Source organism: Pteronotus mesoamericanus, unplaced genomic scaffold (genome assembly GCF_021234165.1).
Source record: "Pteronotus mesoamericanus isolate MK-2021 breed Mesoamerican mustached bat unplaced genomic scaffold, CSHL_Meso_final scaffold_54, whole genome shotgun sequence".
NCBI lineage: Eukaryota > Metazoa > Chordata > Mammalia > Chiroptera > Mormoopidae > Pteronotus > Pteronotus mesoamericanus.
In genome coordinates, this window is record NW_026555321.1 from 42,205,233 (window position 1) to 42,232,141 (window position 26,909).

The following is a 26,909-nucleotide window of genomic DNA, read 5'->3' on the forward strand; positions in this document are numbered from 1 at the left end:
CTCCCCAAGTACTTAAAAAAAAACAAACAAACAACAAACCAAAACCAAAACCAAACAAACAAAATGCTTCTTTGCTTTGGCCTGAGTGATTTCATCTGACTTGTTGGCTGGGTTATCATGGGAGTGTCTGATTAAAGTCAGAGCTCTTAGCAGCTCTGTGACCTTGGATGGAACCCTTCTCTGTAAAATCCAGAAGCTGTGAAGACTGGAAGAGCTAAAGTTCAGGGGAGGGGGAGGGGCAGCCAGTAGATGACAGCTAAAGTGAGTGTTTTGTGTACTACAGATGAGCAAGTGGTTCACCCTTAACATGCAGACTGTGGGACTGGCTGTGTGCGTGCGTGCGTGCGTGTGTGCGTGTGTGTGTTGGGAGATGGGTAATGAATCAGAGGAGAGATTGGGAGCTTCTGGCTTGGTTCTCCCCTGGTTCCGCTGATGACACCAAAGGTCCCACAGCTCCTCCTCAAAAGCACTACAGGATGCCAGCCCCACTCCAGAGCAGGCTCTGCCGGATGGCTAACTGCTCCCAGGGAGAGCTCACCAGGCTGCTGGAGCAGGTATGGCTAATGCTAGGGTGGCAGCAGTTCTCCCACTACCTGGCCCCCCCCCGCCCCCCTACCAGGAGACCACTAAGAAGAGACAGAAGGAAAGTGGCCCTGATGGAGATCCAGGTCACAGTTCATCCTGAAAATAGCTGCGGGACCCTAAAGCTGTTTCAGGCTTTAATGTCCCCTTCATCTGCCCTCCTGCTGCTGGTGGTTCTGGCTCTGTGTCTGATGATATCAATGATAACAAATGGCACATGAAGCAGTAAAGCAACATGGTTAAGGCAGAGGTTTTGGAAGAGACAGACTGGATTTGAATCATGGCTACACCCCTTCCTAACTATGTTACTTTAGGCAAATAGCTTAACTTCTCTGAGTCCCCGTGCAGTGGGGATGACAGCAACACCTACTCATAGGGCTGTCTGGAGGGTAAACTGATACAATGTGCATGATGTGGTTAGCCCATTGCCAGGGCAGAGCGATGCTCACTGAAGGCAAACTCCTGTCCTGAGGGGACCTGTGGTGAACACTCGGCATTTGGTGGCACGCTCACTTCCGTCTGGATCTCACGTTCACCCTAGGAGGCAGCCAGCAGTACTATTTTATCATTCCCATTCTTAGGTGAGAAAATCGAGGCTCAGGAAGGTCAAGCTACTTGTCCCAGGATACACAGAATAAAGGGTAAAGCTGGGACCTTCAGACTCCAAATTCAGTGCTCCTTCTACCACTCCAGTACCCTCCCAGAGCAAAGTGATTTTCAGTCAGCAAAGTAGGTTTATGTCTCTTTTCTCTATCTGGATACTCAAGAAACCCCTACGAAGAGGCAGTGTGAGCCTGTTTTATAGGTGAGAAAACTAGAGGACACCCGGCTGACACGCAATACCAGCTCTCAGTGGGGAGCCTGGCCCCAGAAGCTCTGGGTTTAAGCCGGATTCCACAAGCCCATGGCTGGTCTTTGTTAGGGAGGGGACCAGCTGGTGGCCTTCCCTCCCTGGGGTGTTGGCTAGTGTTCACTCCTCTGCCCTCCCTCCCCTTGCCCTTGTTCCTTCTTGCTGTTCAGGCTGCTGGGCTCCGAACACACCCGGACTTTCTTACTTCACCATTTCAAGAGGTGGAGGGGCAGAGTAGAAGAGAGGCTGTTAAAATAACCGCTGGCAAGGGAAAAAGAGGCATTCAGTAAAAGTGACAAGTGGGGCCACCGGATTTCCCAACGCTTCTCGCTTTTTCCCCTCCCTGTGGGGAAAGTGCCCATTTGTATTTCACTGGCCAGCAACCAAAGAACTGTGTGTCTGGGAGCCACCTCTGCATCTCCCAGCAGCCCATGGCCTGAGTGCCGCCTCCCCACCCCATGAGAAATGACTCAAGACAAACTTCCTGAACATTTTGCTTGTGGCCACTGGGACCTTCCAGTGCCAGGGCTAGACACAGAAGATCCTTAGCAAGGTTGGTGAACTGTGCTGTGCCGCTGATCAAGGAACAAGGGTCAGCTGACCAGATAGCGCTCCTGCTAGCCCACCAGCGGCACGGTGTCAGCCACTCCACTTGGCAGATACCTCAGGAGAAAAATCCTGGCTGGTACTTACCACTAGCAGAGCTAAAAGCCACCCAGGATCCAAGTCACTCAGAGACACAGGTGCTGGGTTGCCTCACAGCAGGGAAACCACCCGTTTGGTAGCATTTCCCAAAAGTGACATGCCCAATCCTAAAATCCCTGATTACTGGACCAGTCCCAGACTTCTGGCCTTGTACCACAAAATGCAAAAGCCAAATTCACCAGAAAGGCAGGCGGTTGGCTTGTTAATGTTGCCATGGGCCACATACTGTGCTAAGCACCCCACAGCCACATTTCATGGAATTCTTACAACAGACTGAGGAGATGGGTACTATCGTTATCCTTTTTGGAGATGAAGAAACCGAGGCTCTGAGGGGCCATGTAGTTTCCCTAGATCACACAACCAGCAAAGGAAGATGCTAGAATCTGTGCTGAGCTCTATCAGATGCCAGAACCTGTGTCCACTCCGCCTTTTGTACATCAGGGATGAAGAGAATGAAACTGCCATACTGTGTGATAATGAATGTGGGTGAGTCAGATCATGCATAAAACCAGATTCACCTGAGGATTTAGAAGACAGTTCAGCAAGAATGGAGGGCTGTATCTGAGTGCTCCCTCCACTTTGTCTCCGAGCCCCGAGAGCCAGGAGGCACCTCCCCACTCACTTCACAGATGGGGGACACAGCCTGGGCAACTAAGCTCACATAGCTCCGCTCCCCTCACAGCCCACCCCAGTGCTCCAGCACTGCCCTCCTAACCTCGCACCGCCTCCTGGCACAGCACCCAGCTCCACAGCAGGTGAAACAGAAGAAAAACAGTCTTACGTCTTGGTTTCGGTGGGAAGGGAACTCAGGATGGTGTTGCTGGGCTCCTCACTCCACAAGAAGTCCCAGACTAGCACAGAAGGCTGCCTCCGAAAGGCGGTTCTTAAACCCCTGGGAATGCAGGAGGCTGAAATATGCCAGCCAGTGAGGCTGCTTTGCGTTCCTGTTTATTCTGGTATCAATAAAAAGGAACTGTTACTATAGTAACGAGTATTTCACTTGGTGCTCAGCCACTTCCACACTGCAGAACGCCGTGTCCAAGCCACACCTTTCAGCGACACAAACACCTATTTCGTTAGATTGTTGCAGAATAAGGAGCATGCCAAGCTTTGTTCTGAGCAGGCAGCTCTCTGGAGGCATTTCCCTTGTTTCTATTGGGAGTGTCGGCAAGGGTGCAGTCCGGCACATCCCTGATGCAAAGGAAGCCAGGCTTCCTGCTGCCGCCTGGGCTTCTGGGGTGTAGAGGGAGGGGGAACAACACTGGGTCAGCTCTTGGCCACCCTCGGAGGGGCCCAAAGCTCCCTACATGTTATTTGCTCGATACCCTGAACTTCATCTGAACTTCAGAGATGCACCAACAGGGCGTTGCCTAGGGGAGCATGTGGGTAAGTGGAAGCTCCAGGCACCTGGGTCAGCTCTCGCTTGGGCACTGGCCTCTTTGGGAGCCACTCAATGCCCCTGAGCCTTGGTTTCTGTGTTTGTCAAATGGGGAGAATAACATAGATGAGATGACATTAGTGAAAGCAGTTAATCAGTGCTCAGCAAATAGAGCATTTCCTACAGAGAGAACTGGACTCTATGGGACCTGAGGGCAAGACCCCAGCGTGTAGCAGTGGGCCTGTCGGATACTCATGTTGTAAGTCCTGGCTCAGTGAATGACTGTGTGAAGCAAAAAGAAAGAATGTGTGTAGGTGCCAGAGGCCAACCTAGCTGCTTACACATAATGGAGGTGTTCTCCTAATTTCAGAATTAGTGTTCACTGGAAAATTCGGAAGTATTTTCTAGCTTTTTATCATTATTCTTAGTCCCTAGTGAGGAAGCACGCATCTACCAATTAAACTTGTCTTTTTGTCTGGAAAGCAATGAGGCCCAGGACGTACACCAACCATGAACAGGGGTGTTAAGAATGCAATTTTTGCCTCTATTATTCATTTACCCAACATTTATTGAGCACTCTGTTTCTGGTACTGTTCTAAGTGCTGGAGCTACAGTGTGAATGAGACAGATGATATCTGTGTGCTCAAATAACCTATATGCAAGGCTGTAGGGGCCAAATAATAAGACAAGGAAATGCTGAGCTTTGATGAATGCTATGACGAAAGTAAGACGGGGTGAGGTGAAAGGAAGGGGCTGGAGCCTAGAAAGGACGGACACGGAGGAGGACGGGCATTTTAGGGAGGCCTGATTGGTGAGAAGGAGTCGCAGGTGAAGGCCATTCATGCAGGAGGGCATTGTAGGGAGTAAGATGAGCCCAGCGTGGGAATGTGCTTGGTGTGATGGAGGAAGGCTAGTGGGGCTTCCAGGCTGGGCCTGAGGAGGAGGTGGGTGACGAGGCTGAAGCGGGGGCTTGGGAGCAGGGCTGGAATGTCCAGGGAGCCTTGGCCAAGCTGGCCCTTCTGATGACACTTAGAGGGTCACAAATGCTCAGCTAGAAAGTAATTTTTTGGACACCATGAGTGTTCCTTTTTGTTTCTTCTTCCTAAATTCCGCCTCCCTTGAGGTCCTTTGAATGGTAGCCTCCCCCAGCCTCCCAACCTGCTGTGGCTTAATTTCACTAAATTGTGACATGGAGAACAACAACTAAATTCTTGTGAAACCACTTATCTCACCTCTGATCCCACCCCCCATTCTATCCTGCTCCGCAAATGACTATGTGGGCATTTCCTCGGGCCCATAGTGATTTTTCTGAATCATTCCCAGTGCCCACTGACAGCTGGGGGAATACAAGCGGTCCTGGGGCAGGGGAGCTGCTGACAGCATCCACTCCTCACCTATGGGAGACAGAATCCCATCATCCAGCTCACTCCAGAGGAGCAGACTCTGTCAGTCCCCACGTCAGCACGACCTCCACACCTGCTTTGTGTTCCCTTTATTGGAAGGCTCTGATGGTAGTCCCAGAGCAACGGAGAGCCAAAGAGAGCTGTGCAGGGACCCCCAAAGTCGGGAGCCATTTTCCCCAGGCAGTTGGGATTCACTGTACTTCTCCCACTAAAGCTCTTCTCATGATTCAACTTGTGTACAGAACCATCAGGCTCACCCACTAGACTGCCAGCCTGAGGACTGGGGCCTTCCCTTATCCTTCTTAGTATTCCTGTCCCAGGACCAAGGTGCTTAGTAACAATTGTTGACTTGCAGACACCAAAAGCATTGACATCCTTGAGTTTGTTACAGCACCATCTTGTTGTGTGTGTTCGTGTGTGTGCACATGCACGTTTGTGTAAATGTGAGGTCAATGATCAACAGCCACCAGTTCCTCAGCCACGCATCATCAGTAAGAGATTTTGCTACAACCAGTAATACGATGCAGTCAATAGCATGTCTATTGACCCACAGAGATGTTTTAGTGAAAAATCAAACTGTAAAACTACATGTATTATAACTCCCCCTTTTTTTCTAAGATAAAACAGTACAGTTGACCCTTGAACAATGAGAGGGTCAGGGGCCATGACCCCCTGTGCAGTCAAAAGTCCATTTATAACTTTTGACTCCCTCAAAACTAATAGTCTACTGTTGACCAGAAACTTTACTGATAACACAGACAGTCGATTAAAACATACTTTTGTGTTATGTGTATTATATATTGTATTCTTACAAGAAAGTAACCTGGAGAAAAGAAAGTGTTATTAATAAATTCACAAACAAGAGAAAAATACATTTACAGTATTTATTGAAACAAATTCACCTATACTGGACCTGTGCTGTTCAAACCCATATTGTTCAAGGGTCAACTGTATTTACATGGAGAACCAACCTGGAGGCATATACATTAAACTGTTACTAGGGGCCAGTTCCAGATCAATGTAGGGCAAATGTCATTACTAGACCTCAATTAGAATGAGTGTTAAAGTGGAATTACTGGGCCATTCCGGAATTGCTTTATCAGAACCTATGAGGGAGGGGCCTAAGAATCTGGATTTTAACATATGCCCCTAGGGATGTGTTTATATTAGGGTCTTTGAGAACCACTATTCTATGGCATAAAATTACAGGCCTTTCTCCTTTGTCACTATCTTTTTGTAATGTTTGTGGCCTAAAAAAAGCAAGCATAGATTTCTTGTACTGTCGGGAAAAAAGCCATAAAGATTAAATATATGAAAAAGAGCAACCTTTTCCAACTAACTATAGTTATGGTGCACATCTGGTTCAGTCATGTTCACTGAATGTTGGAAAGTAGAGGCCTTCTGGGAAAATGAGCCTTTTAGCCGTTTACTCTGGGTAATGGCCGAATTCAACCGCAGTTGTTGCCTCTTGCTTTCATCTGTGTGGCTTTCCCTGGAGGCCTTCCCATTCTCCTGAAAGGAAGGATTCTGGTATACTAGGGCCCTGGGTATCAGATTCAACCCTCATAGGATTGAATGGGGATCCCAGTGCTGAGCATATCCCTCCCATTCTCCTTTCCTGTACCTCTGAGGTTTGTATTTTGGAGAACAAGAAGAGCAAAAGGAAGAAGCAGTGAAGACCTCAACAAGCAGTTGTGAGTGAGAGCTGGGCAAGCTTCCTGCATCTACAGTGGGCTGTGTGGCTGCAGCTTGCATTAAAAACTCCAAAAATGTCTTTCCTTTCATTTTTGCCCCTTTTCTCCAAGCCGACAGGCGCCTCGAGCAGCTTATCTGGGTCCACAAACATCAGACAAGAAATTTCTATGGCAACTCAAAACTTCCTCCCCAGCCCTGTATTCATTGTATTTCTCCAAAGCCAGTTTTCAAGGCCTCAATGAGGGTTTTGAGAGCCACCCACACAACAACCCTAGGCTCCAACCTCATCCCATCGCACCCCCCACATGCGGCTGAAAAGGACACAGGGTGGGGGGAAGCTGCATTGGCAGAAAAACTTGTCATGGGATCCACGGAGAGATTATAAAAGTAATAAGAGTTGCCTTTACAACAAGTTTGAACTAGAAAGAATTTACCCTGTGGAGGGATTTTTAGTGTGAAAACAGGAAAGTGCGAGGGAGTGAGGAAGAACTGAGTCTTGTTTCAGAAAGCTGGCTGTCAACCCAGCCGCAATTAGGCACAGTTAATCTGGTCTGTTAGCTGCAGAAGGACCCTGGGATGCCCCCGCACCCCAGCACATTTTAATTCACTTGTAGGCAGACAAGAGATGGACAGCAGATCTAGGGATGGAGAGAGGGTGTGTGTGTGTGTGTGTGTGTGTGTGTGTGTGTGTGTGTACAGAAGAACCTGGGCAGACTATAGCTTGTCAAGCCAAGCAAAGTCCCATGATTCCTGGTAGTAGGATTGTCAGACAAAGCAAATAAAAATGCAGCACGCCTAGCCCTGGCTGGTTGGCTCAGTTGGTTGGAGCTTCATTCAGTACATCAAAAGGTTGCAGGTACATGGTCAGGGTACACACATAGGTTGCGGGTTAGATCCCTGTTTCTCTCCTACATTGATGTTTCTCAAGTCAGTGAAAATATCCTTGGGGAAGGATTAAAAACAAACAAAAAAAAATGCAGCATACCCAGTTAAATGTGAACTTCAGATAAGCAATGAGTAATTTTTTAGACTCTAAAATATTATTCGTTGTGTATCTGGAATTAAAATTTAAGTGGGCACGCTACCTGGTAACCTTACTTGGCAGACAGGGATGGAGGCTTTGGCTCCCCCTCTGGCTCCAATGGGGAAATACAGTTGCTGATGCCCACAGGCACCTGGACATGCTTCCTTCCCTCCTGCTAGGACCTGGCCTAAGCTCCAGGTAGGATGCTGGTAATGAACAGCAGGTGGACCTCTACTAGAGCACTGCATAGCCCACCAGGCATGGCCAAGCATGAGAGATTCCCCAGATGTGACCCTTCCAGCTCAGTGGTTCACAGCCCTTGCTCTGGTGTCGATGCAGATACTACTCCTGGCTCCACGGCCAGACAGCTAGGTGAGCTTCAACTCCTCATTTTCTCATCTCTAGAATGGGGCAGACACTCTTTTGAGGAATAAGGGAGATACAGCATGGAAAGCCCTTTACACAGTGCCTGGTCCAGAGTCTGGGCTCCAAAGCAGTAGCTTGTTATTTCAATAACCCATTTAGAGGCATTAAAGATTTTCATGCAAGTGAGAAAAGTGGGATCAAAGACTAGAGTCAGTAGAGTCTCAGCAGTAGGAAACAAACACACCAACACACACATAAACTATGCAAAGCAAAGACAAAGATGGGAAGGAGACATCCTCAGCGTTACCAGTGGCTGCTTATGGTTAGTAGGATTCTGTGTAAGGCTTCCCTTTCTTTATTCTCAATTTCCCAAAATATTCATGGTGAGCCTTTAAAGTACTCATGGTAATACTTTAATACTAATAAGTTATTTTAAAATAATTTGGGATGACTTTTTTCTAAAAGTGTTATATTACTTTGGGAGCATGGCTTGAGGCTACTATAAGAAAATGGCTGCCATCTTGGGTTTGAGTCTACAATCCTGTCTTTGGAGGCTTCTGCAGGTGGAGAAGGGGCTCTTCCCTCTTCACTAAATGGCCCAGTTGGCTCCTCACTCCCCCCTTACCCCTTGCTCTGAGCCTCAGTTTCCCCATGTTTAAAATAGGGGTTAATACTATTTACTTTCCTGAGAAGAGGGACATACCTGTTTTATTTATTGGTACATCACTGTGCCTTGCATAAGGCCTAGTGCATAACAGTGGTCAATAAATATTGGTTGAATGATTAAATGAATAAAGTTCATGAGATGTACAGCATTTACAGAGACAGAGTAGCAATAACAAGTGACCAACAATCATTTGCCATTGTTATTACTATTCCCAGAAGGTGTGCAGACTTTGGCATAGATGGACCCAAGTTTGAACATGTTTTCTACCCTGTAGTGGGATGGAAAAGGTTCCTTAGTAGGGCCATGGGCAAGCTGCTTAAGCTCTCTGAGCCTCAGTCTGCTTATCCATTAAATGGGGTGGCAATTAGCAGTGACCTTGTAGGGCTGTGAAGACAGAATGAGCCAGAGGCACAGTGCCCAGCACAGAGTAAGTGGCCACAGTCACAGGCCTCTGCTTCCCCCACCCCCCCGCCCCCGGCTCTGTCGCTATGTGTAGGACAGTTACTAGCCAAGCATGCGGCCCCTGGACGACTCTAACGTGTCTGCTAGTTGGATAGGGTTGCCAGCGAAAAATGCTACCTTTGGAGGGAGGCTCATAGCTGCAGCTCCAAGTTGGAGGAAGAAGCGTTTCAGATTAGAGACACCCTCTCCTCATTTTAGTGAGAAGGTAAGAACTGGGCCGGGACGCTTGGAAGAGTGCTTGGTGGTGAAGTCGTGAAGTCGCGGGAGCTGGAATTTGAAATCGGTCAGAGAGTTCCGCCCCGTCTGCCGGGCCGCTCACCCAGATTAAAGCGCCCTCCCCCCGCCCCCCCAAGAAAGGCGCCGCCAGCCCCGAAGTCTTGGCCAGCTCTTGCTTTTGGACTTAGAGACCCCTTGTTCCAATGTTCCCAAGCAGTAGCTCCGCAGCCGGATCTCCCCAGGCAAAGCCAGTCTAAGTGCGAAAGGCAATCGGTCCCACAGCGGGTGGCTCGCGGTGGCCGGCACAACCGCTGCACACGAGCCTCTAGCTTTTGGCTCCCGGGGTCTGCGGGCAGGACTACTGGATGGGGGCGCCCTTGCCCACGGCAGAGGGTCACTGCCCCGTGAGCTCATGTTCTTCGACGCTTTCTAATCACGTACCCCTTAGTGGCAGGGACCCATAGGAGGCTGATCTTCGCCTTCTCTAAAAGTCTCAAAGTCCTGAAGAAAACTCCCCCAACGCTTACTGTGGGCATTCTTTTTCTTCTTTCTACATTCCCGTGCTTTCCAAATTATTTGTACACTGAACATATGTTACGTTTTGTTTCATTTTCCTAAATTAAAAAAAAAAACAAAACCAAACAACAAACCTCTTATTGTCCTGAGTAGAGAAGTAATAGGTTTACTTCAAACAAAAAGACAAATAGAAAAGACACTTGTCATCCAACTCCCACCCTAATAAACGACCGCTGTTGTGTTTCCTTCCAAATCGTTTTCTCCTTAAATGACACACGCTCATTTTCCAGTAACTTGCTCTCTCCTCTTCCCCCGGCTAACGTAACTCCTCCCTGGACAGCAATCCATCCTGCGCTCCTCCCCGCCGCGCCGCGCGCGTCCGGGGTCTTACCCGTTTTCTGAGCGCCCAAGTCTACACACGGTTGTGAGTCTTTGCTTAAGAGACCGGCCAGGAGACGGTACCTCGCAGGAGTTTTGTCGTCGGGGGCGGGGAGAATAGGTAGACAGAATATAAAGATCCCCAAAAGAAAAAAGGATGAAGAACAAAAAAGAAGAGAGGAAAAAGGTAGTTAAGAAGAATGAAAGACAGGAGGAAAAAAGGAAAGCAAAGGAAGGAAGCAGAGCGATAAAGGACTAAAGCGCCGGGCGGCCGGCTGGCCAGGAGCTGAACTCAGTGAGCCTACCATGCCCTCCTCGAGCTTTTCCGAGTCTGGGGCCTGGTGGCCTTGCCCCTACTTACCCGACCTGAGCAGCACTGCCCGGTAGAGCCCCGTGGCCTCGGCGGGCCCCCGTGCCCGCTCGCCCAGCCTCTGCGCCATTCTCCTGCGCGCCCGACTGCGGAGCTGGCACTGGGGCAGGGAGCGCACAGTGGAGCGTAGTCCCGAGCCGGAGAGTCTCCGCGCCTGTGACGCGGCTCCGAGGCCAAAACCCCGAGGTGGCTCAGGTTACCACGGCGCTCGGACTCCGGGCGCAGAGGCGCCGCTGGGGGAAGGACAGGGGGTAAGGGCGAGGGTAGGTATCCCTGCCCAGGCAGCATGCCGGGCGCGGGTAAGCGTCCGGTGTGAGGACTCCTGGCCCGGCGGTTCCAGGTCCACGGCTAGAACTGGGCGCCTTGATTTCCAGCTTTGGTTTCCTACTTACTCTTCGTTTCCCTGGCCGCTGGCCTCGTTGAATACTACAAGCAGGTGTGGGAGGCTGAAGTATATTCCTTGGGATCGGATCCCAGCGCCAATTAGCAGCTGTGTGATCCTACGATCTAAATACTTAACCTCGCAGAATCTCAGTTTCCTCGTCTGTAAAATAGGTTCTTATCTCACAGGGTTGTAAGGATAACTGATAAATCTTAGAACAGTGGCTAGTACAGAATGAACACTGTATGCTTTTTGTATTTTTCGAAAAGTGTTTCAAGGCATCATCGGGTTGGGTGGCACCGAGAAACTAGGGGACTTCACTGAGGGAAGAAGGTTGGGTGAGAAGCCTGTGAACTCCACAAGGTTTTCTCTGGATTTGTGGACTCTCCTTAATAGCAGAGATGGAAGGACCGACCAGGAGGATCTAAAGGTGATAGGGCAAAGTCAACCAGGCAGACTTGGAAGACATAAGAAACTGCCAATTTTGATTATCTACGGTATGCCTGGTCTGTGTTTCTTCTGAAACAAAAAAAACTAATGTTTACTGTGCACTTTATGTCCGATTTCATCTTCATAACCCTGTGAATTAGTGTCTATTAGCCTTCCAATTTTACAGGTAAGTAAACTGAGGCTCATAGAGGTTAAACGGTTTGGGATCACACAGTGTGAAGCTGGGATACAAGCTCGGATGGTCTGACTTTAGACATGGGCCTCTCCGTTACCTCATTGACTCTTTACAGAAGCGCCGGAGGTTGGGCATTATCTCCAATATAAAGACAAAATAATTCAGACTCAGAGAGATGAAGTGACTTGCTCATGCTTACACAGCTAGTCGGAGGAATCAAGACCCAACCCAGTCTCCACCCGCGAAACTAGTGCCCCTGGAATCTACAACCCCCCCGGAGCTGTCCAGGGTACTGGATGGCATCTGTTCAGGCGGTATCTGTGTGAGCCAGGGAATCTTGAGCGGGCGTTGGGGCCTCAGCCACAGAGTATCACCTCTGTCTGCCTCTGTGTCCTCTCCAGCTTGGTGTCGACTAGGCCAACTGCTGGCCAAACCCTCTCTGGTTGGTTCTTGGCCAAAGGTCAATCCCAGCTTCTGTTCTGATTCAGAGGTCCCTGTACTTCTCGGATCCTCAGTCACCACCCAAGGTCCTAAGGACCCAAGTGACACACTTTGACCTTCAGGGACCTCACTGATTGGCTCGGCTGATCATGTCTCTCATCAACAACCAGCCACCATGAGTGCCAAGAACAATGCTAGACATTTGGCATTTATTATCTCCTATCTATTCTTCAGAAGATCAAATTATATTCAATTTACCATTCATCTCAATTAATCCACTCTTTGATCAAGTATGGCTATGCCCTTTTAGAAATGAGGAAAATAAGGCTCAAGTGAGTTGCCCAAGTTAGTTATGGAGCTGGAACTTGAACCCAGATGGCACCGAAGCTTTTGCTGAAGGGGGAAAACCAAGCCAACTATTGAACAAGGTGGGGGTTCAGGGAAACTGTATCTAGGAAGGTGTGTTTACAGAGCATTCCAAAAGGGTGACCTCAGGTTGCACCCCCTGAGGAACTCTAGGTGGGTCCGACTTACCTGAACCATCTAGTCTCTGCTTCTCATTTTCATTATGAAATATGGCCTGAGGTGAGTATTCTTTCTGTGAACAGAAAGAAAGTGGGTGGAGGTGAGGTCCCTCTGTTCCTTGGGAGGGGAGGAGCAATGAGATATTCATAGTGTCTCGGAGTCTTCTGAGTACAAAAGGAACTGGGCAGCTCAAAATCCTTACCACTGAAACAAATTACTGTCACTGGAGTGTGTGTGTGTATGTGTATTTTGGGGTCATTTATGAGATTCATGCCTTTTTAAAAAATATAGATTATTTTTTAGAACAGTTTTATATTTAGAGAAAAATTGAGAAGATAGTACAGACAGTTTCTTATACCTTGCACCCAGTTTCTCTATTATTAATATTTCACACATATATAGTATGGCTCATTTGTTATAATTACTGAACCAATTTTGAATTATTATTATCAATGAAAGCCATGTCTCCCTAGGATCCTCTTGGCTCTGACAGTTTCTCAGACTCTTTGGTTTTGATGACCTTGACAATTTTGAAGAGTACTGAGATTCATGTCTTTTTTAACGTTGGGGACTTATCCACAGAGTTTCTTCTCCTTGGTCTGTCTTCTCTCTACCTCCTTGGCAAACTCCTCATCTCTCAAGGGACAATTTAGAAGGCTTCAGGGTTTGGTTTCAAGGTCAGTTCTTAGACACCTTCTTTTCTCCTTCTACATGACTTTAAAAACAGTTCTAAGCCAGTGATGCTCAAAATGTGTATTTCCAATCCAGATTTTCATCTTGAGTTTAAATGCTGTCCAATAGGCTACTTGACATCTTCACTTGATAGCCTAATAGGCCAAATTCATAGTGGCTCAAACGGAACCCTTGATCACTCCAGCTGCCAGCCTGTTCCTCCCCTGTACCTCCATTTTGGCAACTGGCTCTTGGCCCTTTCACTCAGACAGGAACTGGGGGTCTGCTTTGCCCTATCTTTCTGAAACTGCGTAGTCCTCAGGTCTCTGAGGCATGGTGGAGTTACCTCCTGGGGTCTCTTCAGTCCATCATCCTCTCCTGCTGCCTCCACCTGTGCCCAGCCCCGACTCCCGCTCACCTGAAGGGCTGCAGTAGTTTGTTCTCCTTCCAGCCATGGTCCACACAGACCCCAGAGCAAGCCTTTAAAATGTAACTCAGACTCTGACCCTGCACTACTAAAAACCCTTGGATGCCGTCCCTTTGCACTTGGAATCAAACTCACATGCCTTGCCTTGGCCTTCTAGACTTCTGCAGCCTAGACCCTCCCTGCCAGCCTCTCAAATCTCATCTATTTGTTCCTTCAAATATATTCAAGGGCTTGGGATGCCTCCATGAAGAAAACAAAGATCCTTGACCTTGTGAAGCTGACATGCTAGTGGTGGAGATAGAAAATAATGAACAAATGAAGTAGACAGTATGTTAGAAGGTGATAGAGACTGTGGAGCAAAGGAAAATTAGAGGAGAGTTACTGGTGAGTGTGGGCTGTATGTGGCAATAAGTGACTGCTCAGAGGGTCCCGTTGGGAAGGGGAGATATGAGCACACGCTTGGAAGGAAGTGGGGCATTAACCAAACAGATTATCTTGGGGAAGAATGTCACAGCAGTGGGAACAGCTAGAGTGAGGGTCCTGAGGCTGGAGTGGGCCAGAATGTTCAGGAAACAGTGAGGGGGCAAAGGTGGCTGGAGAGGAGGGGACACAGGGGCAGTCATATGAGGGAAGGTCAGTGAGGAAAGGGGGGCTGTTTTCCCTCATCTCCCATACTCTAGTCACTAGAACTACTGGGTTCCCTGGAAGCCCTGCTGTTGCTCACTTCCTGCTTATGCACAAGGTGTTTCCTCTACCCAGGAAGCGCTCCCCAGCTCTGCCTCGCCGCTCCTTCCTATCCTGTAGTCTAGGCTGAAATGCCACTTCCTCAAGGAAGTCCCCTTGATCACATGCTCCTGCAGCACCCCAGACTTCCCTTATATTAATATTCACCACTGAATTAGGATTGTTTGAGCCCCATCTCCTCCACTAGACTCTCCTTGCCTGTCCGCAGCTGTCTCCCCAGGGCCTAGTCCAGACCTGGACTTGGATTGAATGCATGATAACAATTTACTGAAAGAATGAATGCAGTGAGTGAATGAATGAATGTACCCACATGGGGAGCTCTGGGCTATGTAGGGAAAGTGGCTAATTCCACAGAGAGTAAGAATGGAGGGAGGCCTACCGCTGCTTCCCCAGGAATTATTCAGGGTGGAAGGAAGGGACTGGGGTCCTGATGTTTCCCCGGGGTGTTCCCATTTGAGCCCTGCCACCAAGGAGGCCATAGGAGAAGAAGAGCAAGGGTGTTTGGGATTTGGCCAAGCCTCTTTTGTGGTTTTTAACAAAGGGATTGAGAGGACCAGTAACCTCATCTGTGAAAGAAAATTCCAGGACATAGAAAAAGAACCTGTTTCAGAGGGCTCCAAGGGGCCCCAGGCTTCTTCTCTCCTCCCTCCATGCACACCAGGGAAGTGGGGCTGGGTCCCAAAGGCAACACTAGCATTACAAAGCCAGAGTTGCATACGGAGTAGCTCCCAGAACTAGAGTTCAAAGAATTGTCTCTTGCATTCCTGGATCCCCCGTGAATGAAAGAATTTTTGGGAAATCGGGCCAACCTATGTCCAATAAAACCTCCGTGGCCAAGGCATAAGCCCCTTTCCCTTTAATGACTGGAGTTTAGTGAGCAAGAAAAATGCTCACTTGCATGCAACTCCTTGTGAAGGTAAAGCTCATTTATAAAGCCACCTGGATCTTTGCTGATGTATTACAGGTAATTGATGGTCTTTCCTAAGGACTGTGATGTGAAATACAGCCAATTCTCATTTGTTCACACTGTTTAGGGACTGGAAGATGCTGGCTTAGTTATAATTTTGGTTAGTGAGAATTGGTACACAAAATATAATACCAGAGTTGTATATTGTACAATATACGTAACTACAGCTGAGCACAACTCAGTGTTGGCTGAAGCCAAAGACATTTGCATTTCCCCTGTCCTTTCTGTGTCTACCACCTGCTTTTTTTTCATGCCCTGATTGCTAAGAAAATTTTCTTGGAGTTGGTCCTTGGTGGCCTTCCATGAGTTTGACCCCAAAGTCTCCTCTTCTTCAATTTGCTCCTCTGTTTCTCCTGGAGGCTGATGCCTCCATTTCAGGAGCATCAAGGAGACCATGGACTCATCACACACCTCCTTAGCCTTATCCCGCAAGATGCATACACCGAGTTATAGGTATGGGACCTTACTTTGTTTATTTGTAAACATTTTAAACCTTGAGGAATAGCACACATCCATCAAGTACACTAATCTCAAGTGCACAGCTTTATCAAGTTTTACATACATGTTCCCCTACACAAACACCTCTCAGATCAATACATAAAACACTCCTGCCCACACACCCCCAGAAGGCTCCCCGGGGCTCCTTCTCAGTCAATGCCCACTTTCTCCCAAGAGTAAACAATATTCTGACCATTACCATCATAGATTTGTCTCTTGTTCTAGAACTTTATATAATGGAATCATAAAATTTACTCTTTGGGGTCTGGCTTCTTTCACTCAACAGTGTGTTTGAGATTCATCAATGTTGTTGCCTGTATCAACAGTTCATTCTGTTTGTTGCTGAGTAGTATTCCATTTTACAGCTACATCACAGTGAGGTTGTGTGTCCTCCTGTAGATGGACATTTGGGTGGTTTCCAGTTTAGGTTATGACTAATAAAGCTACTATGAATCTTTCTCTGAATTTTTGGGTAAACACTGTGTGGTTTCTGTTGGGCAAATGCTCAGCTGTGGAATTGCTAGGTTATAAGGTAGGTGAATGTTTAGCTATAGTAGATACTACCAACAGTGCTTATATCAATTTATGTGTTGTGTTTTGGCATCTTCACAACAGAGATTTTTTTTGACACATAGAGGTCACTTCTGCGCATAATGCTTTGGATTAGTGATGGAGGTGCAGGAAGTATTAGCAAAATTACTGCTTAGATTAACATAGATGGGCCTCAATTCTGACATTGGAAGAGATGAGGTAGGATCTTAGAGTATTTGTCTTTGTAACTTGGAGTGAATCAAAGGGAAGTGTGGTGTCTTCTTTTTACCGACACCCGCCCCCCCCCCCCATTAAACTGTAAACACTGTGTGAACAGGGACTGTGACTTATTCAGAGATTTCTTTATGTATAGCATAGTTCCTGGCACATAGGTGCTTAGTAAAGGGAAACCAACTTACTTGCAGTAAACGTTTATTGAGCATTAGCTGGGCACTGTGATAAGACTTTACCCGTATGGTCTCGCTTAAGCTTCATAATAGTCCTTTGAGATTAGGGAAGAATAGGGTTCTTGTTTTACAGATGAGAAAGGAAGCTGAGGCCTTGGACAAGTTAAGATACACAGCTCCCAGGCGGCAGCATTGCTTTCTGACTGGAGACAGTTTGACTCAGAGCCTGTGGTCTTAGCCATCTTCACAAATGGGTTGTGGGTGTGTGTAGCGCATGTGTGTGTGCATGCAGGTATGTGTAGTAGCAAGAGTCTGGACCCCCTTTTACAGAAAAGGAAACTGAGGCTCGGAGCAGTTAAGGAACACTTCTCTATGGAGTCAGCCGGGCCAGCCTCCCAGCCTGGCTAATTCTTAAAGGTAGAATATTTTTAACGTGGACCCTTGGCTCCTGCCTGCCTTCTCCTTTTCCCCATTCCTAAGCCCTTGGCCACTGGCTGTCACAGGGTTCTCTTTTAGCCTCTGCCTCAGCTACTGATTCTCATAAAGCCACCGTGTTGTGTGAGGAGACACCTGCTGCCACCTCTCTTTCATCCCCAGGAACAGAGAGACTCAAACCCTGCAATCCTCCCTTTAAAACATAGGCCACTCTTTGGGGAAGCGCCAGACCTTGGGACTCATTTCTTTCCAGGGTCCACTTCCTTCACACGCTGTCGGGTTCTCTGCCGAGGTGCCATAATGAGGGCACTGTCTTCCGGATCCTGGTCTCAGGGCCCTCTCACTGCCCCATTCACTCCAGTGCCCAGGCCTCAGAGGCCCAGAACATGGCCTCCTGGGACCCACACTGAGCCACTGGGCGAGGAGCCACCCCAACCCCGGAAACAGAGGGGTGCCTTCCTCCCCTCACCTGGGCTTGGTGGGTAGGCTGTTTAATTCTTAAAAGCTTGTAAAATAGTTCACACAGGTAATATACAGCGTTCGGCAGAAGTAATGCCTGCTTCAGTGTGGTTGCCTGGGTGATAATATGGGTGTAATAATTTATAGTTTTAGTTTGAACATTTCGCCTAAAATGTCATATGGTGTGCTTGAGTGTGATATGGTTATGTTACAGAATTACGTGCTTATGCTTTTGTAATAAAAACAGGGTGTTATTTGTGCCAGGCCCTGTATAAATCCATTGCTAATTTGAACATTTGGAATAACCCGACTGCATATAAATTTAAAAGTGACATTTTTTTTCTCACTGTGCCCTCTCGACTCCCATCTCACCCAGTCCCCAGAGTTATCACTGTTTTTGGTGCTGTGTATGCATTTGGTTAATTTCCTGTAGCTTGCTTTTTAAACTCTGCCATGCATCCTATAGATATTTCTATGTCAGTCCATGGAGATCCACTTCACTCTTTTGATCAGCAGTGTATAATACAGCATGATGCCTGTAGTTTTTAAAAAACCAATCCCCTTTAGTTGCACTTAGGTTGTTTCCAATTTGTCACAATCACAAATCATCCTGCTCCAAACATCTCGGTGCTTGCGTCCCTGGGCACGGATGTGAGTGTTTCTCTGGCGTAGACACTGCGAGGTAGAAATGTTGGGCCAAGGGGTACATACAGGGGTGGGCAAAAGTAGGTTTACAGTTATAGTATGAATAAATAATATAATAATTAATAAACAACAATGTAAGTTTAAACTGTGTTTTGTATACTCACAAGTGTAAACCTACTTTTTGCCCGCCCCTGTTTGTTTTAAATTTTAGTAGCTGCAACCAAATTAGCCTCCAAAATGGCTTCATTCACCCATCATCAGTATCTGAGATTACAGGATTGTGTACATCTCTCTACCTCTGGGTGTTACTAATCTTTTTTTTAAATGAATTTATTGAGGTGACTCTGGTTAATAAAACCATATAGCTTTCAACTCTATAGCACGTCAACATACTACTGCCTTGTGCACTCACCACCCAAAGTCAAGTCTCTTTCTGTCACCATCTCTTCCCTCTTTGCCTTCTTCCACCTCCCCCAACCTCTGGCAATCACAATGCTGTCGTCTGTGTTTATGAGTTTTTTTTTGTTGTTGTTTTTTTGCTTAATTCTTTCACCTTTTCTACCCAGACCCCCCAGCCCCTCCCGTCTGACAGCTGCCAGCCTTTTCTATGTATCTATGATTCTCTTTCTGGGTGTTATGAATCTTTAAGTTGGTCTACTAAAAACTAAACTGTGGTATTAGAAATCAAGATAGCAATTACCTTTGTGGGGGGCAATAGTGGATGGGAAGGGCACAGGGGGCTTTAGGTTAATGTAGATGTTCTGAGTCTTAACCTGAGTAGTTGTTACACAGATATTTTCAGTTTCTCAAAATTCATTGAGTGGTATACTTATAGGTTCACTTTTTCACGTGTATGTTATTCTTCAATAAAAAGTTCAAACTGTTTCCTCCCTCACTCCATCTGATGGGTAACAAAACAGTATCCCATGATCATTTTATTTTAGAGATTGGGTCTTCATTTATTGATACATTGGCCTCCTGGATTCCTTCTTCTGGAATATTTTACTTCTGAGTCCTGTGAGAGCACTGTACTTGGTAGAGGAAACCCTCTTACAGGAAGCGGAAAAAGAACTCAACCCTCCCTGAACACTGACGATATAGTCTTATGCTCACAGCAGCTTTTCGGAGTAGGTGCCGTTTGCCCCATTTTATTGACAAGGACGCAGGGCTCGGAATAGGGAGATGACCTGCCCAAGGTCATGGATTTGTTTGACTGTGGAGTCCTGCTCTCTTTGCTACCCTTTAAGTGGCTCACATGATAAGCATTCGGCTAACTGTGCAAAAGTCACGATCTTAATCCCTGCCACAGCCCAGTGAGGTAGCTATTCTATCATCTCATTTTACAGATGAGAACACTGAGGCTCAGAAAAGTTACATACCTTGCTCAGCTCAGCCCATGAGTGCAGAGGAAGGCTGGGGCCGTCTGCCTGGCTCTGAAGCTGTGATAAGGCAGTGCTATCCAATAGAATGTTCTGCAGTAATGGAAATGTTCAATATCTGTGCTGACAATGTGGTAGCCATTAACCACATGAGAGTATTTTGCACTTGAAGTGTGGCTAGTGCTACCATGGGACCAAAATTTTAATTAATTCAAGTAGCTTGTACGGACAGGGCAACTGTAAGGAGCTGAGTCAGGAGGAGAAAAGCTGAAGGGCACAGATGACAGAGCGGCTGCCCCTGTGGAAACCACCCCACCCACCAGCAGGGACATCCTGGTGGGGGTTCTGAAAAGCCCTCACAGCCAGGTCTCATCTTGGGCACCGGAACAACGACTTGTGGAAAGAGCCAGGGCTTTTTAATCAGATGTGACCTTAACATGTCTCTTAACCTAAGACTCAGTTTCTTCATGTATAAAACGGGTATCAATGCAATGGTTCCAAGATGAAATGCAAAAATACACAGGGCCTGGCACATAACTGGCATTCAATGAGCTATTTAGTGGTCATACTATTATCACAATTATTATTATGGATTATGGGCTCACTTTTAAACTTTTAAGTTTTTTCATTATATAATGGTAAAGCATATTTATGGCAATAATTTAAACAATGCAGATGTGTATAAAGCATGACCTAAACATCTCCAAATACTTCACCCCCAACCTCCCTCCCAGATGAAGCCACTGTAAATAGTTTCCTATGCCCCCATCCAGGGTATGTCTCCACTTCCATAAAGACCTAGAACAATTCCAATCTATCCTTTTGAAGAGCAAAAAAGGAACCTCACTATATGCATTATTCTGTAACTTGCTTCTGTCACTTTAAGAAATCTCACGGCATCTTTCAACCTGTGCACCTTCAGATCAACCACATTGTTTTCCTGTTTGCACAATATTTCCTGGTGAAGGTCATCATAACTAATTTTGCAGGTCCATACCGATGAACATGTAGGTTCTTAACCATTTATTTTGCTGTTGTGAGTGATGTTTTAATGAGCACTTTACACATATTATTCTATACATGGGCAGGAGCACCCACCCAGAGGGGCAATTCTTACCAGTAGAATCCCTGGGTCAATGGTTGGGGTATTTTCAACTGTGATAAATCTTTGCATATGTGCAATGTCATTTTAAATCTCTCAGGAGCACTAGACTTTAAAGGAATGTTCTAGTATGTTATTCTGAAAAGACTCCTTAAGTCACGCTAATAATCGCTCCTGGAATGTATTTGCTGGCTGGGTTTGGAATTTCGGAGAAAACAGATTTTTTTCTATGAGCAGATCTGGATTCTATACCCTCTGTGGTTTGCGATGTGGACAGGGCCAGGAGAGGGGACTTGGCCAGCAGGCACCTGCAGGTCAAGGAACTGGATCCCCACTAATCCCAGCTCCAGCTGGCTGCTGGTGTCTGAAGTCCAAAAGTCTCCTTCCTGGGAGGCCAGTCCTGTAGGAAGCAGGGCTTTGATGCTTATGAAATAACACTCCAGGGAGCCATGGGGGAGGAGGAGGAGGAGGAGGAGGGGAGAGACGCCCAGAAGGGCCTTGCCAAGGACTGACAATGGCAATTCCCAGCAGGTGAAATTCAAACGGCCCACGAACGTAAGAAAAGATGCTTGGCCTCCCCGAAACCAAAGAAATGCACACTCAATCAACAATGGAGTATTATTTTTCACCTATCAGATTGGCAAAAATTAAAACAAAATGATACCTAGTGTTGGAGAGTGTTGGATACCTAGTGTGTGGGGAAATGGACACACAGGTGCACCCGTGCAGGGATGCTGACAGTGCTGTCAGCCGCAGGAAGTGTGGGCAGACTGATCCCTGGACTATTCCACCTCCAGAAGTCTGTTTAAAGGAAATAACTGATCACATGCCCAAAGACATGTGGTCAAAGATGTGCATCAACCAGCATTGTTCATAATAGTAAAAACATCATTGACAATGAGGTAAAGGTCCAGAAATAAGGAATTGGTTAAAAAAACTGTGTTATCACCATAAAATATAGCAATCTGTTGCTAAAACTGATGCTGTAGATTTGTGTTTACTAACATGGGAGATGTCCACCTGCTATATAAGAAAATCAAGCAGGATAAAACAGGTTATAGAATAGCACTTGCAGTTCTGCTTTTTGGAAACAAAGTTGGTTATATATATTATGTAGTGTTTTTTAAAAAATTACATGTTTATTGATTTTTAGAGAGATGGATAGGGAGAGAAAGAGAGAGAGAAACATCGATTGGTTACCTCCTCTATGTGCCTTGACCAGGGATCGAACGCACAACCTTTTGGTGTACGGGACAACACTCCAACAAAATGAGCCACACCAGCCAAGGCCCTATGCAGTGTTTTGCTCTAGACTTAGTGTTACATATATATGCACATATGTACACATATAGTGTTACATATATAAATTACATATGTTTGTGTGTAGAGATGTATTATGCATGTCTCTATTATGTGAATATATTATGTATGTGTGTGTTTGTTATGTGAATTTATATGAAAAATGTTTGGAAGGATAGGAATGAAAATATCCTCAGTGATTATATTCAAATGGTGGGGAGTTTCATTTATTCATTTAGCCATTCATTCTTTTTTTGTAATTCTTTAAATTTCCTGAGAGTTTTCTTTTTGGCAATGAACTTGTATTGTTTTTAAAATAGGAAAAATAATGTGTTATTTTAGAAAGGTGAGAACTCTGTTTCGACTATATTAGCTAGTCTAAATGCAATTATCCCTTCATGCCAATACTGTCCTAGCTCTCGTCCATAGTAGAGACCCCTCTGATTCCAGGACTGTCCTTGATGACAATAATAATAATAATGAAGAGGAGGAGAATAATGATGTCCATGCATTTAGCACACACTGTGTGCCAGGCATTGGCTAGTACTTCATGTGCATTCTTTCTTTGGATCCTCACCATGGCCTGAGATGCAGGTACTCTCATGTCTTTGAACTTTCTAGGAGGGCCTGTAATGGGGTCTTTGTGCAAGTGATGTATTGAGGGAGAGCTCTCATGGGAAGTCTGTGAAGGAGGCAGGGAGGGAAGCAGGATGGAGCAGAAGAAGTTACGCAAAGATGTGGTTCAGCTGAAGTCTAGTCTCAGCCTGAGGCCATGGGGAGCGCTGGGCTACACATGACACCACAGCCCTGTCCCACTTTGAGGTAAGGAGGCCGAACTTTTCTCCCTCCATATCAATTGGTCATTAGCTATAGGACAGTGAGAAGGGATAACCAGGAAGATGGGGTCAAGGGCAATTGTTGAGAAAAGACTGCAGCTATTAGCAGCCAATGCTTACATCAGCTGGGGGAGATGTATGTGCCGGACCAGTAAAGGGGATCTGAATGGAACACCAACCTCCTACATATTATTATCCCCATTTTACACATGGGGAAACTGTGGCTCAGAGAGGTTAAAAAATCTGCTCAAGTTACCCAGCTATTAAGGGATAGAGCTGGATTTTGAACGCAGGTCTTAGCCCTTGCTCTAAGCCCTGAAACTAGACTGCTGGTAATTTTATGGAGGGGAAGGAGATTGAGGCTGTGGATGGATATCCTCTCAATATCCTCTGCCCCACCAAATGCCCTTCCATCTACTCTCTGTGTTTGACATTAGCATCATAGCTGATAAGAAGTTCCAACTTGGGGTTTTGAAGAAGGGAACGACAAAAGGCCTTTGTGTTTCTGCAGGGATCCCTGAAGGTTGTCTGTTGGTGGAGCTGGTTGCTAGGAGATGTTTCTCAAGAAAGGTTCCTTTGGAAAATGAGCTCAGGCTCTGCCCAGAGCCCCATGTATTATATCTGGGAGAGACAACTACAGCATGTGTTTCCCCCAAGGTATTATACGTCGATCCAATTCCTTTTCCAACAGGTTCTTCCAGGCCCCAGCTTAGAGCATATCCTTGCTTGAAAACTATTCCTGTGCTAGACAAACTCAGAATCCTGGGGACAAAGCGCCCTTTGAGATGACTTGCCCACCTTCCCCATTATATAAATGGAAAAACTGGGACACAAGCAGTTGAGAGACTTACACTGTGAGTTAGTGGAGAGGTCAAGATTTTTTTCTCTCATTCTTGCCTGAGGCAACCCCCACCCCTCCATACCTGCCTCGTCCCCAAGCCCCATATGGTGAGGCAGCAGGAATTCAGTGTATGAAGACTGCATATATTTCCCTTTATTCATCTTTGGGTTTCAAAGCCTTTGGGGGAACAAATGATTAAGCTGCTCAAATGGAAATCAGCAGCTGGCATTTACTGGCATCTACTACGTGCCAAACCATAGATTAGGTGCTTTAGCATCTTCCTCTGCTAATTCCGACCTTTGGATTATCTTGGGGTCTATTTCTACTGCCTTTTTTTCTTGACTAAAGATCACGGTTTCTTGTTTCTTCAGAAGTCTAGAAAATTTTGATTGTATACTGGATGTGATGTGTATATGTTATAGAGACTGGATTCTGTATTTTTCTTCTGAAGAGTGTTGAATTTTTGTTTTAGTAGGCCGTACAAATACTGGCTGATCCCTTTGAAATCCCATGGGCTTAATTTTATACTTTATTAGGGAGGATTCATGCAAAATTCAAGCTATTTCCCGAGTCTCCCCAACTCAACAGGACTCACCTCCAAACCCTGTCCTCTAAGGATCTGGAAGGATTTGGCTTTAGGCTTTGTTAGAACAGGTCTAGAGCAGCCCATACACTAGAGCATGGCCCTCACTCCTATGGCTTTTCTGGTGTTTCAGCTCGATACCTGGGATGAAGTTCTCTCCAATGACTCCCAGCACTGCTGGACCTGTAGTGAGTTCACTTTCAAGCCCCTAACAGATGCTCTCTAGTAAACCTTGGTCTCTTCGCCCTAGGCACACATAGCCCAGGCTTTGAGCAAGGACTTGTGGGTCCTACACAGAATTCTGGGGTCCCAGTGTCTATCCAGCTCCCCATCTTCCTGCTTTTGTTGCCCCAGTGACCCAAACTCTGATCTCTGCCATCTGAGCTCAGACAGACTGCCGTGCTACGTTTTGGCTCCATTGTTCTGAGCTATACTTGTGATATTATCCCAGGAAGAGAGTCCAGGTGAGGAGGGAGCTCACCCATGAGTTTCCCTTCCCTCAGAATCACTGCACCTGTTATACACTGCCTGCTCTCCATGGCCTGACAATAGATGTTTCTTGTTTTGTCAAGTGTTCTGTTATTTTTGGTGGGAGGGCTGGTCTAGTACCCTCATGGCTGGAAGTAGAAGTCCTGCTCATACCTAGGTGCTCTCTCTCTCTCTCTCTCTATATATATATGTATGTATATATATACTACACAGTGTACAGCCAATACATCTTATGAAGATGTGACTATTGCACTATTACATCATTATTGTTCTTTTTTGGGAGCTAGACAGCTTGAGGCCATTTCCTTTTGGAGATGCTGATTTGTAATGAACTTGAAGAGACAGCAGGGAATATATGTATGTCTGGGAATGCTTGCAAAAAAAGGACCTTGCAAAAAAAGGCTTAATATCTTCATTGAACAAGTGAGGAAACCAACGCTTAGAGGGTGTAGGCCCTTGCCCAAATGAAAAAGTGGCAGAGTTAAAAACTAGTTTGCTGGACTTTAGAACCTATGTTTGTCCCTGTACTGCCCTTGCCTTCAGTGGAAAACCTAAAATTCAACTGAACTGCACTGTCACTATCACCAAAATAGCTGTGTTTTGTGAGCCAGTTTGCGTATTTTCCCATACCCATCCTCTCACTGTGCACCTTTGTCCTGGTCTGCGCGGTCAGCACCCTTCACGTGAACGTGACTATAGCCATCTCCGATGGGGCTTCCATTGTGTCCTTCCCAGAAAACTTTTGCTGTCTCACTGTCTTGCTCCACTGCCTTCAGTGGCTCCCTATGAGCCACAGAGGCATTTCCCCAAGCGCGGAATTGAGAACTTCGCCTTAGGGGATGCTGTAGCCCACAGCTTTCCTTCTGGAGAGTCACAGCTGAAAGTGTGAACATGTAGAGACTCTGCAGGAAGGAAATCTGGTTTATTGGGCTTAACCCAGTCTGTTGGCCTTGAAATCCTTGGCTTACCAAACACCTATTACAATCCTGTGGAACATGCTGGAAAACATTGGACCACACCGCAAAGACTAGCCTTTTCTGTCTGCATTGCAGTCCTTCTACATTTCAACCCACTCTCAACTTCGTTTCCCACGACTTCTTGTCATAAGCCACCCTTCCTCCATACAAGTTTCTCTCTCCACCTTCATACCTTCTAGCTGTAAGAATGAAAAAATCCCATTACTGGGAGTTTTCATGAGGGGGACTGGCCCAGGAATGGGACCAACCAGAGGAAAGTGGAGCCTGAGGAAGAGAAGGACTAGGTTTTGAAAAATTCATTTAAGACCCTGGATCCAGGCTTGCCGGAAGCCGTTATTCCTAGACCTTAAGCTGTGAGAGCTGACATACTATCTTTTCTTCCCTCTTAACTCATGGCTCCTGTACCAAAAGAACACTTGGCTGACACATCTTCCCAACCTCCTGGTAAGTTTTCTGAGACTGAGATCTCTGTCCTGTCGATTTCTGCTCCCTCAGCCCAGGATATGATCAGATGTTTGCAAGGTGAAAGTAACTTCACATTTGCCAGCTCTGTTTTCTCTGGGCAGGTGGGGGTGAGGAAACTGGTGGAAAACGAGGAGCTGGCTGTGGCGAGAGGAGTATGCAATTCCCTGAACCACCCCTGCCTCCCCTGAGTGGGACCCCTCCCTTGGTATGTCAGTGGGATCTGTGATTTGATACTAACAACAGACTATAGCAACAGTGATGGCTTGTCACTCTCGGAATTATGGTAGCATATGTTTCTATTCGTGTGTGTGTGTGTGATTCTTTTTGCTGACTTGATGATGTGAGCAGCCATGCTGAGAAGCCCACATGCCTGGAACTGTTGGCAGCTCCTGGAACTGCGAACGGTTTCTAGGAACTGAGGGCGGCCTCCAACCAATACCTAGCAAATATCTGGGACCTTCTGACCCACAAACATAGGAAACAAATTCTGCAGACAACTGAAGGAGCTCAGAAGCAAGTCCTTTCCCAGCTGAGCCTCCAGATGAAAATGCATCCTGACCAGCCCCTT

The 26,909-nt window shown here is 46.5% G+C and overlaps 1 protein-coding gene across 7 annotated transcripts in view; it reads right to left on the minus strand.

Moving 5' to 3' along the window:
- Positions 1 to 26,909, minus strand: part of FAM107A (family with sequence similarity 107 member A) — a 54,148-nt gene that overhangs the window by 9,622 nt on the left and 17,617 nt on the right. Inside the window, exon 2 of one of the 7 annotated variants that reach the window (XM_054595784.1) lies at positions 12,595 to 12,658. The exons of 1 other annotated variant lie outside the window; for it this stretch is intronic. In XM_054595784.1, the coding sequence (XP_054451759.1) occupies positions 12,595 to 12,658 (64 nt within the window). Of the gene's footprint in view, positions 1 to 2,852; positions 3,064 to 10,603; positions 10,744 to 12,594; positions 12,659 to 26,909 lie in introns of those variants that run through there. 5 more of the 7 variants (XM_054595786.1, XM_054595789.1, XM_054595790.1 and 2 more) reach the window with 5 other exon arrangements.